Here is a 19,953-nt window from a genome sequence, read left to right on the forward strand (position 1 = left end):
AGAATTTGAAAAGCAAATATACAGGGTAGGGGGAAAAAGTAGGTTTACAATTGTTTGTATGGAAAATAATGCAAGAATAAACTCGTGTATCGTGGACTCACAACTGTAAACCTCCTTTTGCCCCACACTGTGTAAGTGTGATTTATGACTGCTTCCCTTCTAAGGCAACCCATTGATCAGATGCCCTCCTGGTTCGTGGAATGCCGAATCTCACGTGAAACAGTCATGTTACTCATCTGTGTCAGCTATTGGAGAAACCAAAAGGTTATAAATGTGCTAATGTATGTGCTCAGTATGTTTTCATCGAGTGATTTAAAATTTAGCAGCAACCAGGTTATTTGAAGTTTAACATCATGTAGAGTGAAGATTTTAAAAATACTTTAAAGATCCATTCTTAATAATAAATTGTGTTGCTATTTTTGTTTTCAGTTTCAGAATGGAGTTTTAAATGAAATCTATCCAGCTGAGTTAAATACTATAAAAAATACTCTGACTACCACACATCTTCAGTCCCTTCATCACCCATCAGAAGCCAGACCTTTCCCTGATTTGACATCCAGTCGATTTCTGTAATTCCAAGCCCAATTTTTACCTTGGCTTTGGTTTAGATTTTGTTGGTGAAAGATTACAGTTACTGAAACTGTCATTGCTGGACATCAGCAAGTTCACACGGAGGCATTGATATATGTTGTTAATACCAAACCACATTTTAATGATTTTTAAAGAAAAGTTAAAAACATATCAAGATTACATATACTATAGTCATTCAAATGAAAAGTGTGCTGTCACAGACTGGTGAGATACTATCTACATTTCACATCCTGAGCGCCGCAGACTACAAAATTTAAGACTCTCGGAGTTATTTCTCTTGGAATAAAGAAATGCTTTGAGTTTTCAACTTCTGAATCCTCCGTTCTCGAAGTACAAAGTTGCCAACTAAACTGTTCCTAATGTTTTTAGGTTCTGCATGTATCTCAGATGTTAAAATAAATGGTTCGGTGCTTTTGTAGAAAGATAATCTCAAAGTTAATGTCAGTGCCTCCCAGTTTTTTCTACCTATAACACTGTAGGACGTATATTTTATATAAAATACGCTTTTTCTTTCAGATTAATAACATTCTATGCACAAATATTATTTGCATTTCTTAGACTCAATCCTCTTTATTAATCCAGGCATGTTTTAACTGCACTACTCACCTACTTTCTTCAGGTAAAGAACAAATAATGATTTGAAAGATTTATTATATAATCTAGTTGCTTCTAGACTTTAAATGTTGCCATGTGCCTTATGTTGAAAAATTTTGAAAGTAAAATGTCTTTTCAAATTACTTCTTAATTACTATATAAATATGCATAAACAGCAGCACTAAAATGTCCACAGTGTTTTCAGAAGAAAGCGATATACCACCGTTTACCTCTACTAAATCTGCACCCTGGTAGTCGAGGGGAATGGTGCAGTGTGAAAAAAGTGCTGAAGTAAAGGCAACCACGTTTACCTACCTGCGATGACAAGCAGGAGCTTTGTTTCTCAGTCGTTCTGTAAATTAAGGCAAAGCACCCATTTCACTGTGTATAAATTTTTTACAAAGTGTTTTAGATCTGTAATATTTTAAGATAATAGTATGTTGACTTTACAAATTTCACTTCTTAGTACAGTGGAAACTTTGTTTTTCTCATATTTGAGGAGTGTTAAGATTGACTATAGCAATGTTTGGTGCAAAGTATTGTTATGAATGAAATGAATGGTGCATTGTATGCTTTATAATGAACAAAATTATTTGTAAAATATTTTGAATTTTTCATTTAAAAATATTCCATATTTTATATGCACATAAGTAATTTGGGTTTTATATATTTTATCAGTCTTAAATTGTGAATGCAACTGCTTTAAATTGGTATTACGAAAAAGAAAACTGTGCAGTTTTATTAATTTCAAACATTAGGTTGTTTCTATGATAGGATGACCTTTATTATCAGTAAGGCAAATTAATCTCCCTACTAACTACTGTCCTCAGGTGATTTAAAAGAAGTGCCACCACCTGCCATTCTTTTATTCAACGTGATGTCTTTTGCATGTATTGTATAAAAACATGATGGAATCCCAAGCTGAGATGTAGTATTAAAATACATTTTTTTGTTTTTGTAAGTTAATGTACATAAAGTGGCTTCAGACAGTATGTATGTCAGTTGTATGCATTTTCTAGTCAAAATTTTGAATCTGTAGAATCAGTGTAAGTGTTGAAAACAACATTTGCCTAAAACATTTCATAATTTGTTTCCAGCCTGAGGTGTCACCAAAGATTTAGACCAGTGGTCTAGATTAATAATCCAGTTTTACATATAAATCATTAAGCCATTTTTGTTCGTCTCCCCTTATGTTACAGGGTGAATTGTTTAGTGGAAAATAGGCTTATTAAATTGTGAATATGACTATACACTTATAAAATTAAAAATTTTTAAAGCACTATTGTATATTCTTATCTCTATAAAATAACTAAAGCTTATCTGAGAATAATAAAATACATCAAACCAAACACGCCTTTGTCTGCATTGCTGAGTGTGCCAAAACAAGGAGAGAAGGCTCTGGGTACTGCCGTGTTGAGAGATTTTAGGTGGTGTGCACGTCTGCGGAACTGGATGCGTCTGATTGAACTTTTCCTACACCAAGTGGTTCTGACAGTACCTGAGAATGCACCAGTTTTCTGATGGAGTAGGACGCCTTCAGTCATTACTATGCACAAACCTAGTGTTTTTCAGTATTACTAACTTGTAGGTAAATGTTTTCATGGCTTTTCTCTTTGCTCCTAAATGTTACTGCTTTACATATGCCATGCATACATTTTTAAAATATGATTTATAATATCCTTACTGTTATCAAATAAAATTGTATATAATAATATATGGTAATAAAATAATCAAGTATTAATATGTTTTAATGTAAATTCTTTCTGGTTCATATAAAGGATATTAGTATTTATAGTATAGTATTATAACTATGTTAAAGGCAAACTATAATATTTAAGGATATGTTAAGTCAGTAATTCATAAATTTCTTATAGAGTTTTGCCCCTACATGTATTGGTTTTGATCTGAATATTAAAACTTCCAGTAACACTATCGATTTAAACTGCTTCGGAAATGGACGATTCTAACCCTAACCCATGTTAGTTATATTTTGTGCCTAGATTAGAAAATATGGCCCTACACACTCTCACACACAAATGGAATATAAGCCTTTGGTGTTAAATTTATAACTCCTAAATACTCGCCAAGAATTCTGTAATTGAAATTGTCTGAAGAAAAATTCCTGAGAAAAAGTGTTTTATTCTAGCAGCAATTGTATTTATGTTTTATGCTTATCCTTTACAATCATTTTTCTCAACAACCTAATATATAAACATACTGAGGTAGCATTATAATTAATTTCGAGCATTTTAGAAAAACGAATACTAAGTCTTTTTTCAAGTAAAAATCCAGATAATCAGATTTCTGATCTCTCCTTTCACTCAAATGGCTTCTGGCACCATGAATGGCGTCAGCTGCCCCTTTTTGCCAAACCTGCCGAGCACTGACCCAGGGACGTTAGCTACCTCCAGGGGCAGGTAATACCTCGCTGAGTTTTCTCCCAGTGTGTGCAGGTGACCTTGCTTCCAGTTTACTAATGTAAGAAAGGACCATCAAATAAAAACCCATAACATCCTAGGCAGAGAACCTGAATAGACGTTTGTCCCAAGAGGACAGACGGCCAACAGACATATGAAAAGATGCTCAACATCACTAATCATCAGGGAAATGCAAATCAAAATCACAACGAGACATCACACAGCCGACAGAATGGCTATCAATAAATCAACAAGGGCTGGCAAGGATAGAGAGAAAAGGGAACCCTTGTACACTATTGTAAATTAGTGCAGCCACTGCAGAACACAGCATGGAGATTCCTCAAAAAATTAAAAATAGAACTGCCATATGATCCAGCAATTCCACTTCTGGGTATTTATCCGAAGAAAACAAAAACACTAGATACATCCCTATGTTCATTGCAACATTACTAGTAATAATAGACGACACCTGGAAACAACCTAGATGTCTAGCAGTAGATGAATGTAAAGATGATGCCGTATATATACACAAGGGAATAGTATTCAGCAATAAAAAAGAGTGAAATCCTGCCATTTGTCACATGGATGGACCCAGAGGGTAGTAAAATAAGCCAGAGGACAAATACTGTATGATTACACTTAAATGTGGAATCTAAAACAAAACAGACTCAGAGAGCAAGCTGATGGTTACCAAAGTGGAGAGGTAAAGGGATAAAAAATAATAAAAAGAAAAATCATTATTAAATTTAAAAGTCTGTTGATTGTCACATCGCAGCCTCCCTGAGAGCTAAACAACCTCTATTCAGCTGGAGGTAAATCGTGTGCTGACACCAGTCCTCATTCTGTTTACTGTTGATGAGAATCGTGGCTTTTAGTCCCCAGCTCAGTGGCCCTTCCCACTGACAGGGTGATCCCCTGACCCCCTTTCCAATGACCTTGCTTCCATAGCTCCTCTCCATCAGCCATAACAACCTATTGTCCAGGCCAGCTGAGGACGCCACGCTCAGACTGAGCACTGGTGACGCCTCACTCCTGCCGGCCTGAGGTCCCCTGATCCCAGCCTCCCCCCCAGCCCTTCCTTCCCCGTCAGCCCCCAGGCCCTGAGCGCCACTGCTCCTGCTCCATGAGCCTAGACCTCGGTTTCAGGGCTTCAGCACTGCTTTTGCGTGTGTTCTGGAATTGCCCACTCTAAATCCACAGCTCTGGCCAAACTCTTTCTGATAAGCAGTCTCGCTAGAAAAAGTGACAAAAGTGAAATAACGAGCCTCCCTACAAACCTTGTCCGTGTGTGGCAGCCTTACCTCCACCAGCATCTCCTCTCCTCAGCTAGAGAACCCTAACTTTTCTCAGGTCAGTCTGATAAAAAGACTACATTTTCCATCTTCTCTTGTGGAACAGGCGTAGCTAATACAGTTTTGGCCAAAGATACGAAAGCAAACTGTGTGTGATACTTTGTAGAGGTTGCTTAACAAGGTTCACTTTCTGCTGCCCCTCGAGATAAGCTGCGTGAAGCAACACAGCAAAGCACCTGCATGGTGGCTGTTGGAAGACCGACTCTGGAAGTGCTCTTCACTCGGGTGCAAATCTAGATTCCGTCCCTACGGCTGCCTGTGACCTGAACAGGCCACCTTGTCTCTTTGGCCTGTGGAGATGGAAGGTCCTTTCTTTTGTAGGTGGGGTCACAGGGACACTTAAGACATTGCTACCAATTTTCATAGGCCGTAAGAAAACTCAAGTGACACACTAGAGAAAGAGGGTCAGAGGCAGAGGCAGAGAAGAGGCCGTGATAACAGAAGTAGGGGTCACACACAGAGAGAGCTTGATTTGAATATGCTTGGCTGCTGGCTTTGGAGATGGAGGGCCACAGGCCGAGGAATGTGGGCAGCCTCTACAAGCTGGAAAGCACAGGAACTGATTGTCCCCTAGAGCCTTCAGAAGGAGCACAGCTCTGCCGACACCTCAGTCTTAGTGCTCCTGACCTCCAATATTGTGAGATGATAAATTTGTATTGTTTTAAGCCACTAAGTTTGTGGTAACTTGTTACAGCAGCAATAGGAAACTAATACAGTGGTTACAGATTTTAAGAAGAGAAGGGAGGCATTCGGGAAGAAGACATTTATTCCATTATAATCATTTCTAAAGAATACAAAAGCTGCCCTCTACCTCTCCCTGGCCCTTCTGTGAGGGAGGCCCGGGAAAGTCTGTGGTATTCCCCAATCCCCCCCCCTCCCTTTACCCTCAGCTACATCTGGGCCTGCAAAAGATCCTCCCCCCACTCTATGAGATGACAGTGGTGCCTGATGGGCTGCAGTCTCGCCGTGGCTTTGCAAACCAATGTGGAGGAACACAGCCAAGTCACAGTTTCATTACACTGCCTTTGCCAGATGTTTAGATTGTGTCAGAAGCCAGGAAATACATTGCTTACAGCCTCACGTGCTTCTGAAGAAGGGTCTTGATAAATGATTTTCTTTTTTCAGGAAAAAAGTGATTCCTAGGGTAGAAAGGGCTTTACTACAGTAAGTTAGATATTACACAAGCAGTGTCAGTAATACATCTTTAAGTGTTTGTTCTGCACTTTAACAAAGCTATTTAAGACGCTTTTCGCAGCTATGCATCTAAATGCATGTGCATGAAAGAAAATAATAAATTTTTACCTATACTATGATGTTATCACCTAGTAGGTTCTACAAAAAGGCCATTCAAAGGGAATACGTGACCCAAAACTGTCAGAAATGCTTTTCTTGCCTGAACACAGGGCAGCATCCATTTGTTCACTGCTTTGTTTGCACAGTTCACATCCGTGACTGGAACTGATTCCGACTACTACACTATAAGATGAGTTTTTATGGAAAAGGAAGAGTCCGGAAGGTTGTTCTACACGACATCACTAATAACTGGTGGCACTCAAGTCACCCGACTTCCAAGTTCAAACATCTTTTAGTATTTCAGGATGGTCTTCTGGAGGCTACAGCGAGTTGCATCATTGGTTTACATGCATCAAGCAGTTATAATTTCCCTTGTAGGATACTTAGCAGCATCCTTGGCCTCTACCCAACAGATGCCAGTAATAGCCCTATCTCCAGGGGTGACAACCCCAAATTTCTCTAGATATTGCCAAATGCCCCCTTGGCATTGGGGATTGGGGGGTATTGCCCTTGTATGAAAACCATTAATAGAAAAAGGAACATTTCCAAAGGAACAGTTTTATGTGTTGGAGATGATCCAGGAAATGGAGTTAAATGGTGGTTTTCTAAGAGGTCCTACCTACTCCTGTATCTTTCTCGCTACCAATTCCCCCATGAAATTAGTCAATAGCCCTTTGTGCTGTGGAACCTACCTAGAAGATCACCTGGCAGAGAGAGTCAATTAGAAGGGAACCAATTATTCATACAGAGACCAAGAAGAGAGGCCTTTGATGTAATAAATTATGCAAGATGAGTAAGGCTTGATAATATGTTGATTACAAAACAGTAGTTGGATGGCTGATAATTATGTAATTAAAAATTTTTCACCTTCATTTTAGCTTATAGAAGTAATATATGTCCAATGTAAAAACTCAAACATTGAACATGTTTGCAAAAGTAGTTACCTGCTATTGCAAAACATTCACAGTAAAGGAATGCATAAAACAAAAACGAACATATCTCCCCAAACCAATGGCCTGGTGTAGTGATGTACACTTTTATATTCTTCTCATATGCAATCATTTCCATGTATTGTGTGTCTGTGTGTGTGTGTGCAAGCATGTGTGTATAAAGCTTTTTCAGTCAATATAGTGTCCACTGTGTCGGAACCCAGGGCAGGCTGCCTCAAGACATCCCAGAATGGCATGTTGATTATTTTGAAATAAAATCACCTAAGCAGCAGCAAGAGCGAAGAGCTCTCTGATGCTTCTCTGTCCCCCTTAAAAGCAGGAAATAAATATCCATGGTAGGGGCCCTCCCCACTCCTGAAGGACCGAGACACAACCTTATCCCAAGAATGAAAAAGTCTACAGGCAAAAGCATGTGTGAACAAGCCTCATGCTGTCCACTAATTTACTACCCAAGCCCAAACTTCATTTAGATTTCTCACTAACAAATACCTAAACGTTAGATTCCTTTCTAATGAGCACTAACTTTGTCCTGTCAATTTCTCCAAAATTGTTTCTTCATCTAAAAAGTATAAAAAGATGCCGTTTGATCTCTTTGAGCCTCATTATATTGAGATTCCCCCATGTGCACGTCCTGTTTTTCTCTCCTGCTAATCTAGATGTTTGTCTATTATATTATTTTATAACTAGTCCAGCCAGAAGAGCTACGGAAGGGTAGAGTGGAGAATCCTCTCTCACTCCCCAACAGCTGCCTGTTGTACATATAGTTGAATTTTTCCTTTCTAGGATTTGGGTAGTGGTTTACTATATTCATACAACTCACACCAACCTATCCCCTATTGATGGGAATTTAGTTTGTTTACAATTTTTTTTTACTGTTTTACAAACAATGAGGAAATAATCACCTCTATAGGTACATCTTGTGCACTTCTGGAAAGATTTCTGTTTGATAAATTTCTAGTATTGGAATATCAGCATTGAAGGATATGTACATCTAAAATACTGAAAGATTAATACTGAAGTATTAATTGTTTTACAATTTTTACCATGATGATAGAAGACAGACTGGGTTTTTTCCCCCCAACACATGGTACATATTTTAAAAAAGAAATAGTCTCAGAAAAACAGAGTTATTTGCCCGAGTTCATAGGGATAGTTAGTGGCTAGTAAGAGGCAGAGCTGAAGAGCAATCCTGGGCTGTTTTGCAAATTCGTGCTTTTCTCCTTCCCCAGTGATTCCCAAGCCAGGCCAAGCATCTGAAACACCCGTGGAGCTCTGACAAAATACAGGTTAGCTCCCCCACAGATGGATCTGTGTGTGTGAAGTTCTCCGGTTGACTCACATGGACAGTTGTGGAGAGGATTCGAAAGTTAACATTCCAAGTGGAGCAGACTGACCCACTGAGAGATTAACCCCCATTTATTTGGCCTTTCTGTGTGTGCCCATTCTCTGTGCCTTATTCATGGAGGGGCTTGGGGAGGTGGCATTGTGCCTCCTTAGCAAGGAATGAAAGAAAGATACACTTTCTCCTTCTTGTGGGGGCGGAAGGGCTATTCTTCTCTATTTCTAAGGTCCAGCCTCCTCCTGCTGGGACAGTGGGAGCGAACCAGCCCATCTGTGAGAGCCCCACTGGCCTGCAGGAAGCCGACTGTGCCTGGGGCTGCCGGGCCAGCCAGCACATGTGAGAGTGGAGCCGATGTGGGGAACAGTGCCAGCTCCACAGGAGCCACCAGCCTGGACGCCACCCAAGCCTCCCACCTCACCACCTGCGGAGAAACCAGGCACAAGCCGTCTGAGGTCCTGAACGACCTGGGGCGAGGAAGTAATGCTGGACTTTTTGCTCTTCTGGTGGTTGGCAGCTGAGCCTGGTTCTAATTTGATTTGGGAAATGAAGAAAGGTGACATTATTTCACTCCTAGAACACAGAGCAATTTACACTGGCTACCTATACAATAATAAACTATTATTTTTTATGCCCTGGTTTATAGTAAAAATAAATTTCACTTTTCTGCTTTAATTATTCCATCTTTTCCAGAGGAAAAATCACTTGGAGGGTCTCTCCCATACTTCACGGGGAGAGGCCCACGTGGCAGTTCTGTGACTTGGCTCACAGTTGTGATCTTGCAGTCTCTTGAATTGTGCAAAAAAAAAGCCAAAGTACCACCTCCCCCATCACTCTCCAGAGGTAGCTCTTGGAGGAAGCTGAATTGCAGGCACTTTTCATCTTTGTGAGTTGTGCTGAAAGATCTTCCTACACCCAGCCTTTCTGTTTTCAAATACTATTGGCTAGAAGACGCTAGCTGGACAGCCTCTCCTTTGGGACTGAAGTGGGGTGACCAGGAGCAAGCAAGCATTGCACAGGAGCCCACCTTAGCATACCTGGGCAGAGCCTGCTTGAACAGACAAGGCTGGTGCTTGATAATGGGTTAATAATCCATGATGTTCAGGCCACTAGGGAGGCAAAGAACATCACTGCAAAGAGTAGGCCCGAGTGCCAACTAAGAGGCACACCCCTGATGTAAGATTCAAGGTTGGAGGTGGGATAGTTTGCATAAGAAATCAGTGACAACGTGGGTCTGTATATCTATGGTATGGACTGGCCAGAGACCCTGTTTTTCTGATGTTTACCCTCCCCAAGACAACTCAGACAGTTATAAATCATGTTTACACTGGAGGAAAACAAATATATTTCCCACAATGTTAAAAGTGGTTAAAAGAACTTAAGAGATCCTCTCGTCTTTACTCTTTTTTTACAAATGAGAATACTGAAGCCCAAAACATGAACCAAGTTGCCCAATACAACATAACTAGTCACAAACAAATGCCTATTTTAATAAGAGTTAAGTCCAGTTTACTCACAGTCGCAAAAATTAGGGCTCTATTACCATAGAATGAAGATCATCAGGAAGGGCTTCTTTATCTTTAACGTGCCTAGCAATTTCCCCACCCACCCCCATCTTGTTACAATGCAGGTTCTGATTTAGAAGGTCTGGGCTGGGCCCAAGATTCTGCATTTCTAACAAGCTCCCAGGTGGCGCCCAAGCTGCTGGCCTATGCTTTTGAATACCAAGCACTTATAGGCAACACCCTGGCCTGAGGTGTGTGGCCTGAGCCTCCAGCAGAAGGTATGCAAGACTTTCCACAGAGAATTCATTCTTTCCTGGAATGGCAAGGAGTTCCCATCGAGGGTTCTCTTGCTATGCCTAAGGAAAATGGAATTTGTTGTGCTTTTTTCAGGAAAAAAAGGAAACCTGAGTGGATGGATAATTTAAATGTCCTCTATTTGTGTAAGTGCACAAATTGTATTCCTGAGTGTCCTTGGCAGAGAAACTTTCTCATAATTAGGAAGGTTCACATCTGTGTCTCCCACTCAGTCTGAGAAGACTTTGCTTCCTCTTAAGTAATCATCAACATTGCAAAATTGCAACCAGGCAACTAGCAAAACGTTCCCAGGAAATACAACTGCTGGCTTTTGCTCATAAGAAGTTCCCTTCCCAAACCCACATTGATCTCGACGGCATGTGCTTGCTCATTCATGGGTTTCTCAACCTCAATACTACTGACGTTTTTGGACCAACCATTCTTTGTTGTGGGGAGCTGTCCTGCGCAGGGTAGGATGTTCAGCAGCATCTCTGCACTCCAGTCATGTCTTGGACTGGGTGCTAGAGCAGGATACCATAGATAGGGTGGCTGACACACTGTGTATTTATTTCTCACAGTTCTGAAGGCTGGAAGGGGTGCTAGCATGGTTGAGTTCTGGGTAAAGGCCCCTTTCCTGGCTCAGACACATCTGTCTTCCCATTGTATCCTCACCTGGTGGGAGCAAGAGCTCCCTCTCTTCTCATAAGGGCACTAATCCCATCATAGGGGTTCATGACCTAATTATCTCCCAAAGGCCCCACCTCCAAATACCATCACATTAGGCATGTGAATGAGAGACATGTGAATATATGAAGTTGGGGGAGACATGTTCAGTCTGCAGCAACCCACTAGATGCCAGTAGCACCCACCACCAGTTGTGACAACAATAAATGTCCCAAGATACTGCCAAATGTCCCCGGAGGAAATTTGCCCCCGGTTGGAAACCACTGCTTAAAAATCTGACACTGTGTTGGAAAAGACAGCTAGTTTAAAACACACAATTACATAATTTTAGATCTGAAAGGGATCTGAGAGCTTATCTACATTTTGGGGTCACACAGTGAATTTAGGTTAGAAAGACCATTATTACTATTGGGCATGATGCTTTCTGTACAAATGGTGACTTCAACAGCAAAAACTTCAGTTAAGCAAAATCTCAGATCTCATGTCGAGATTGAGTCTTTGCTGGCGTGGTGAGGAGTGGGAGGGAATCAGCACTTTTCTCCATTGTCGCACAGGCTTAGAAAAGGTGAAACCACAGCTGTATGGAGGCTCCCACACATCCCCAATCAGGGACCAGGGTTGTGAAATGCCTTTAGTCTTATGTAAAGTGCAAACGTACAAACATCACTTCAAGATAAATTTCCCAACCCCTACGCACAGCGGCTTGGCCATCTAATTAGCCAGCTAACTTCTGGAGCAGCTTGTGTTGACATTCAGTGACAGTAGGTCAGCTTAAAATATGCCCTACATGGTTTTCAGAGAGGCTGTCTCACTGCAGGGTTAGTGAAAAACCTTTTACTAATACTCCTTTGACAACAGAGAGAGTGGGAAGAGCAATTAATCAGCGATTCGCCTTTTGGCAAATGCTAAACAACAGTGATCTACTAGAGCAACCACTTGTTATTAGATTTGTTGTCTCACTGTTAAGAGAACTTGGAAGGACAACACGTACTTAAAAACTCATCTCATGTTCATAGATTCTATGACTTTATTAAAATATGATGGTCTAGAGTGTGTCAGTGTCAACACAAGTAATTTATGGTAGCTAATATTAATAGTTTGAGGCCCTGACAAAGGGCCAGAATGAAGGGGCCCCTTTTGCCCCTCTCCTTTACTGAAGAAAAGGAAAAGCCAGTCTCTAAACTAAGCTGGGGTGACACCCATTGGCTTCCAACAAACAACTGCAACCACCACTGCTGTTCTCACTCAGCTAATATTTCTTGTACACTTACCATGTGCCAGATACTAATTCAGGTACTTCTGCATAACTTAACATACTTAACTTTTACAACTCAGTACATTTGGGCACTATTGAAATATAAGGAAAACCATTAAGGCTAATAATACCAAGCCTATTTTAGAGTTCTGTGCTCAAATAAAATTACATTCATGTTTAAAATTTCTGTTTTATTTACTTTTATTTATCAATCACTTATTTCCTTGATTTTCTTACGCAATAGGTGTGATCCCAAAATTTGGAAGCAATTTGCAATTTTCTGAGTTAACTCACTTTTGAAATGTTTTAGTGTGGCTCAATTATTTAAGATTCATTTGCCTTTGATAAACAAAACATCTTTGGGTAAAATGGCTAGCCACCCCTTTATCTGACTTTTAATTCTGAATTTTCACTTTGGAGTTTTCTCAAAGATGGACATATATAATATTTTCTCAAGTCATCAATGAAATCTAAACCAGCAACTTATTTTTACAGTGATGCAGTAAACTTAGATACTTGGGGTAGCAATAAAATCATCTCCCCAATATTAAGACCAATCTAATGGAAGTTACAGCTACATATCATGAATGTTTTTATTAGTTTCCTATTGCTACTGAAACAAATTGCCAGAAACCTAGTAACTTTAAATTTCTTATCTAACAGTTCTGGAGGTCAGAGATCCAAAATCAGGTGTTGGCAGGGCTGGTTCCTACTGGAATTGAAGAATTTATTTCCTTGACTGTCAGTTTCTAGAGGCCACCTGCATTCCTTGGCTCCTGACTCCTTTCCACCTCTCCAACCTCTTGCTTCTGTCTACACATCTGATCTCCTGCCTGCCTCTTATAAGGACTCTTGTGATCACATGGGGCCCATCCAGATAATCCAGGCTAATCTCCCCATTTCAAGACCCTAGACTTAATCACATCTGAAAAGTCTCTTTTATCATGGGAAGTAATATATATGCAGGTTCTGGAGCTGAGGGCTTGGGCATCAAAATTCTGAAACAAACCTCAAACTAAACTTAGTAAAAGAGAGCCAACTAATTACTTCAACTGTTTAAGTAAAATAAGAAATAGATCTGGCCCAGCCGGGCGTGGCTCAGCGGTTGAGCATCCACCTAGGATCCAGGCGATCGGGGTTCGATTCCCGGTCAGGGCACATGCCCGGGTTGTGGCTCAATCAACGACTCTGTCATCATTGATGTTTCTGTCTCTCTCCCTCCCTCTCCTTTCCTCTCTCTGAAATTAGTAAAGATATATTAAAAAAAGAAAGAAAAAAAAGAAATAGAGCTGGAAAAACTTCACTGAGTGATGAATTTTAACCCAATGCACTAATATAAACCTGGGACTCCCACTGTTATGCTGTCATATGCTGCAGAATGACACTTCGGTCAAGGACAGGCCGGGCATACCACGGTGGTCCCACAAGATCCTAGTGGAGCTGAATTTCCTACAAGAAATGGAAAGATATGCGGTTCACAAGGAATTTTCCCCCCTCTAATGGAAGCGATATCTGTGGGGCTTGGCAATTGATTTGCACTCACAGCACCTCAATTTTTTTTAGATGTGTTTTATTGATTTCAGGGAGAGGGAGAGAGAGAAACATCAATGATGAGAGTCATTGATGGGCTGCCTCCTGCACGCCCCATGCGGGGGATTGAGCCCGAAACCCGGGCATGTGCCCCAACCAGGAATCAAACGGAGATCTCCTGGGTCCTAGGTTGATGCTCAATCGTTGAGCTATGCCAGCTGGACCTTAGGGCCTCAATTCTGAGTGCAGAGATTACATTCCAGTCACTCAGCCACTGGCCTGTGCTCCACATTCAGAGGGCACTACAGCCCTCCCAGGTCTAGCCTGATGGTCTTCAGGGTACACTGATGTAAATTATTTGCCGATCTTGTATAAGGACACAGGTCCTTAGGAGTTACCTTAACAAGTACTAAGTGCCACTGCCACTTTAGTAAAAGCTTTCTATGGTAGTGTGAACTCAGCCTGCCTTGTACTTTGGAAATATTTTCAGATTGTAATGATATAAAGTATAGATACATTTTATTTCACCCATCAGTTCAATGCCAGAGAGAGCCCGTTGTGCGAGATGAGGCAATGGAACCAAAAACAAAACTCCGAAGTCAAAACTGAGTCCTCAGTTCTACACCCTCTCCGTGTTCAACACTCTACTGTGACCACCACAAAGTTCCTTAACCTGACCACTGCTCCAGCACGCAATAGCCTAAACCACTTTGCAGCTTCCAGTCCTGCAACCAACATTCAAATGTATAGCATTTTAAATCTTTTATACCATATTTTTACTGCACCTTTTCTATGTTTAGATCTACAAATACTTAACGATTGTGTTACAATTGCCCACAGCGTTTAGTGCAGTAACATGCTTTACAGGTTCGTAGCCTGGGAGCATTAGGCTATATCACATGGCCTACATGTGCCATAGTCAATACCACCTAGGTTTGAGTAAGAACACTGATGTTGCACCAGAATGCTATTAGTATACGGTTATCTTGGAAATTTACACTGAAATACTACCATGGAATTAAGTCATTTTAGTTTTTTACGCATTTTATAAATGCATTTTATTTCAGCTATATTTTAGTATCCAGCCAACCATACCAGACTGCCCTATTTATCAGATTTTTCTCAATATCAGGAAAAGCTGTGCTTTGCCTGAGCATCTAGTCTGTTTTCATATTACTTTTATTTTAACTTGGATGCTATGAACTTTGTGGTCAATTTCTCTCTTTGCTTTGGGGGCTACAAAACGAATGCAGCACAAACCTCAGAACCAAATACAGCTAACTTTATTATCCTCTCTCCCCTTTCCCTATTTTCTCCTTAGAATCTTAGCTTTGACCTTAAACTTTCATGTAACATGTGTGTTTTACATACATAACATTTTATGCACTTTTACAGGAACATCTGGGTTTTTGTAAGGCGACTCAAGTACTTTGTGGAATGGGACCAGCATAAGTTAATTACATTAGAAGCTCTTTTCTATGATAAAATCTAGACTGATAATTAATTGAAAAAAAATGCAGTTAAGTGTAGGGAGTCTTAAAAACATGATGTATACACCCTAAAATTTTTTAACTTAAGGCATGCAAGTATGCATCATTTAATTGATCTTTTGCTATAGAGCCATACCCTTGTCCTTAGAAATAGAGCTACCCATGGAGCTTGTCACTGTCTTTCTTGTATCTGTCATATTTGTAATTAGCCACTAGACCCTTTTTTTTTTAAAAATGGAATGAGAACTCAGAGACACTTATGAAGAAAGAAATGTGCAGAGTCTCTATAGAATGTTAATATTTTCCTCTCTAATCTCTTACAAGTTTCTTGCCCACACCTAACTCAAAAGTGTTTTAATGACTTCCTTTCTCAAAACATTAAAACTTTTAACTGAATTTTCATAGGCATGGCAAATTTCATCTTTGTTATGCTTATTTCATTTGTAATATTTCTAATTACAAGTTTGGGACAAATAAAAATGAATCTCAGTCAAGACAACAATTGGTGGAGACAAAAGAACATGTGGCCTATGAATTGTGAACAGTCTGTGTCCTAGAGCTGTGGCCCGTATGTTTTAGACAAAGAGCAGAGCTCTGTGTAAGTTGACACAGAAAAAATAGCTGAATGAGCAGGCCATAGGAAACACACAGCTAAACTTAGCAATGAGAGCATTCAGAGGTCTCCAGACATCCGCATATGTGGAGAGACACGAGTGGATTATCACGGGTTAGTGTTTGTGTAGCTCTCAACGTATATGTGGATGTGCACGTGTTTTCCCACAGAAGATGATTTTCCTCCTCTCCATCTCATGGGATTGCTCTTGCAAGGACCTGGCAATACCTTCCATTTGGTTGCCATTTCTAGAATTGACACAACTTTCATTTTTATATCAGTGCCTTATAGTTCAAAGGGTGTTTCCTAAGCTGATATTCACTGTTCTTTAATATTTCTAGGAACATTTCAGATTTTTCCCAAAGTAAAATATATATGTATAACAGAGCATCCTTGGTACAGCATAATCTCCCTCTTCATGGGCTTTTTTAAAATTTCTAGATCATGCCTCAAACTATAAAGGACATAATTCTCCACTTAGGGGATTAACTGCATAAAGTAATAGATCTCCTTAAACTGACAGGTAGCTTTAACATTGAGCAATGAAAACTGATAAATATTATGGGAAGAGTTGAAGTTCTACCCCTTCTGCAGCCAAGCATTACAAATAACAAGTTACCTGAGATTTTCTATGACTCTCATAGAAAAGGAAACTTATTGGAGGAAAGGAGGAATGGTCCTGGTGATGGGTGTGGAATTCTTTGAGGTGCACTCAAAATGAAAATTGTACTCAAACTGGAAAGTATTTAAGGCAAAAGATTTTATCTAATGGCCATTAAATTAATCAGGTACATCTGTAGAAATGTATAATTTTTAGTTTGTTTAAAATATCATGGAATTTGGACCAAGAATAGGCACCTATAGGACCTTGGAACAGAGACTGTCAAGTTTAAAATTGTAACTTAAAAGAAAGTTACCCAAAATTACCAAATAATGAAGCAACCCTACCTCCTCTCTACCAAACATTAAGGCTCATACACTCTCTACATCTCTATTTGCATCCACACTGCCTATCTTAGTGACCATGGCAAACTGAAAAGGAAAGTTGTAGAAATATAATTTATGTAACCATATCAAGTTGAATCACGAAGTTCATCTGGATAAGTGCCAGTCTCTCAGCTCCAACACTATAGTCCTATTGGTCATACTATAGGGTCCTCAGAACTGTTGGGCAGCACATCTGACAGACTGTGTTTTACTATTTTAATAACACAGCTCTTAGGTTGGAGGTTTGATGATAAATTCTAAGATTTGTCCAAAAGCCCTTTTCTTCCAATGCAGCAATTAGTATGTTAATATTCGATGGATAGTATATTCCATTAATGTCTTTCTACGAATTATGTTAGCATATATATCCACAAATACTTTAAACCTGGGGAGAATATTTAGGCAAATTACATACCAAATAGGCATCTTTAGTTTCTTTCCCAGAGACCAAAGCATTAATATGGGTATGTTAAACTGCTAACATTCATATTAAGGCAGAGTTATTCACAGAAGGAATATTAGTCAGGTGAATAATTAACATTATTTGGGTCAAAGCGTAATAAATTAGTCATGGACTGAGAGTTATAGTAACCTGATCTTAGATCTTAGGATTTTAAAGCATGAAAACACCTACGAGCATTAGTCTCTAAAGTTCTGTCCATTCCTCCCAGGAAAAGCACCAAAGGACCCAGTGGGCTGGGGAGTTATTACCAGAATTTAGATTTAAAAGTTACTTTTTACATAAACAGAAAACAAGCTACACTTTACTAATATTTGATTCACTGCTCAACACTGATGTCATGGTTCTTAGAGCATTTTTGAAGTCACAAGTCATGGGCAGCATGTGACTGTCTCAAGGGCTTGGCAGGGCTCTCCTCTTAGTCATTCACTGCCTGTTAGAATTTAGAGATGTATTGCAGTTTACTTATAGAACATTTTTTGGTAAGATATTATTCCAGATGTCAGAATCATTTACTTTGGTTTTACTAATAGACTTTATTACTTTTATGTTCTAATAACTTTATCTACCTTAACTCCTTAATAAATCTGACAATGACAAGATAGTTCAAAAAAGAATCTGTAGTTTTGCTCTGGCTGGGTGGCTCAGTAGGTTGGAGCATCATCCAGCACATCAAAAGGTTGAGGGGTCGTTTCCTGGTCAGGGCATATACCTAGGTTTTGGGTTCAATCCCCAGTTAGGGTGCATACAGGAGGCAACCAATCCATGTTTCTCTTTCTCTCCCTTCCTCTCTCTAAAAAGCAATAATAAAAAAATCTGTAGTCTTGCATTTGTTTTACTGAAAGGTTCCAAAATACTTTTACAATATGCAGTTTAAAATGGTATATTTGAGCTTCATCAACTTTTAAATAAATGTTATATCTTGAGTTTGAGATTTTCTTGTGTTTTTAAAAATTTTATTTATCTTTATTGTTGAAAGTATTTACAGATGTCTGTTTTCCCTCATTGGCCCCCTCCACCCCACTCCCACCCCCAGGCTTTCACCACATTGTTGTCTGTGTCCATGGGTTATGCATATATGCATATAAGTTCTTTCATTAATCTCTTCCTGCCTCAAAAGTTCTCATCAGAAAAAAAATTGTAACTATATGTGGTGATGGATGTTAACTAGACTTACTATGCCGGTTATTTTGCAATATATCCATATATTGAATCATGTTGTACACCTGAAACTAATATGTAATGTCAATTACATCTCAATTAAAAATATATATTTTATTGTACCATCTCCCAAGGCCTGAACAACTTTTTCAACGGGAAGACCATCTTGTTATATTTAGATTGTCTAAAGGAAAATCCAGTTTGGCTTGTGTGTTATTAAAATACTCCATTTTTTAAGACAAAGTTCAAAAGAATATGTAACTTATAAAAATATGTAAATAGTCCACAACTTCAGGTTTTCCATGAGGTGATTCTTCCAACATGAGATTTAGAGAATGAGCTTCTCATAGACATATTCTATTTATAATGTGTATTTAAAAGAATACTATCTGTACTTTTCATTACAGCTATACAATCAAAAGACTAATTAATTATAACTGTCACCAGTTGTTCAATGGCAGGGTGCAACTGTACAGAGCCTCTCTGTTAAGTTATATGCAGGTAAGTTTTTCGTTGACAAAAAAAGTTAAAAATCAGTATTATCTGTTTTAATAACTACACAATAATCACCATTTGACTGGTGCTTGTCACATCCAGGGCAGAATCTGCAACCATGGACCTGTATTTGATGTTTAATTAATCTATTCCATTTACTACTTCATTTTGTTGTTTTCCAATTATTTTGATAAGTTACATTTTTTGATAAACAATTGTTTTTTGAATCCTGACTTTTCCCCAGAAACCTTTATAAAAATACATCTGAACCATCAATTTATTTAATGATTCTATGATTTCTATAAACTTTCCATTATTCAAAGAACATATTTGTATCATGCTCTGTGAAGGGCAAACCTTTTTCATTTATAAATGTAATAACTGAAATGACCCCTGTTAGCACTCAAAATAATACCAAATGCTTTGTCTCTTCTAATATTCAAGATGTTAGTCTGATGCATTTTTATTTGATTTACATGTAATCCAAGTGAACGGTATTCTTGATTATTCATCCTACCAAGACTTTGTGAGGTCCTCTGATCTGCAGAAAGCACACAGATCTGTCTGCTTTATAAACTGCTTTAAACCACAGATTCAGTATCTTCAGAGAAGTTTAAAAACTATTCTCGTAACAATAGATGCATCTGAAAGAAAACTGAGTGGACTGAAATGTTTAATATAAATGTGCTTACAAACCTTCAATTTTAATTAAAGCTTCAGCCAAGTGAGCCCCTTATGACTCTAAATCTGTCCTGCTTTTCATTAAAAGGTGAGGTCTGATAGAACTTCAGAGATCAGATAAATCCTAAAAATCCCTTAGGCAAAGCCGAGCTAAAGCACAATTTTGCAGAAAGTGATTTTTCTCCGCTGGTCTTTCTCCAAAACATTCAAACCTCCTCCTTCTGTATCCCCAAAGGTGTACTTAATCCAAATCCCACACATA

At 39.1% G+C, this 19,953-nt stretch overlaps 1 protein-coding gene across 2 annotated transcripts in view; it reads left to right on the forward strand.

Annotated features, from left to right (window-relative positions):
• The window catches only part of AHR (aryl hydrocarbon receptor), a 41,973-nt gene extending 39,439 nt beyond the window's left edge, over positions 1-2,534 (forward strand). Inside the window, exon 11 of one of the 2 annotated variants that reach the window (XM_016217061.2) lies at positions 165-522. In XM_016217061.2, coding sequence (XP_016072547.2) covers positions 165-176 — 12 coding nt within the window. In that variant the 3' untranslated portion in view covers positions 177-522. Of the gene's footprint in view, positions 1-164 lie in introns of both variants that reach the window. The other variant, XM_016217060.2, reaches the window with a different exon arrangement.
• The last annotated feature ends 17,419 nt before the right edge of the window (positions 2,535-19,953 follow it).

Source organism: Miniopterus natalensis, chromosome 10 (assembly GCF_054644295.1).
Source record: "Miniopterus natalensis isolate mMinNat1 chromosome 10, mMinNat1.hap1, whole genome shotgun sequence".
Classification (NCBI taxonomy): Eukaryota; Metazoa; Chordata; class Mammalia; order Chiroptera; family Miniopteridae; genus Miniopterus; species Miniopterus natalensis.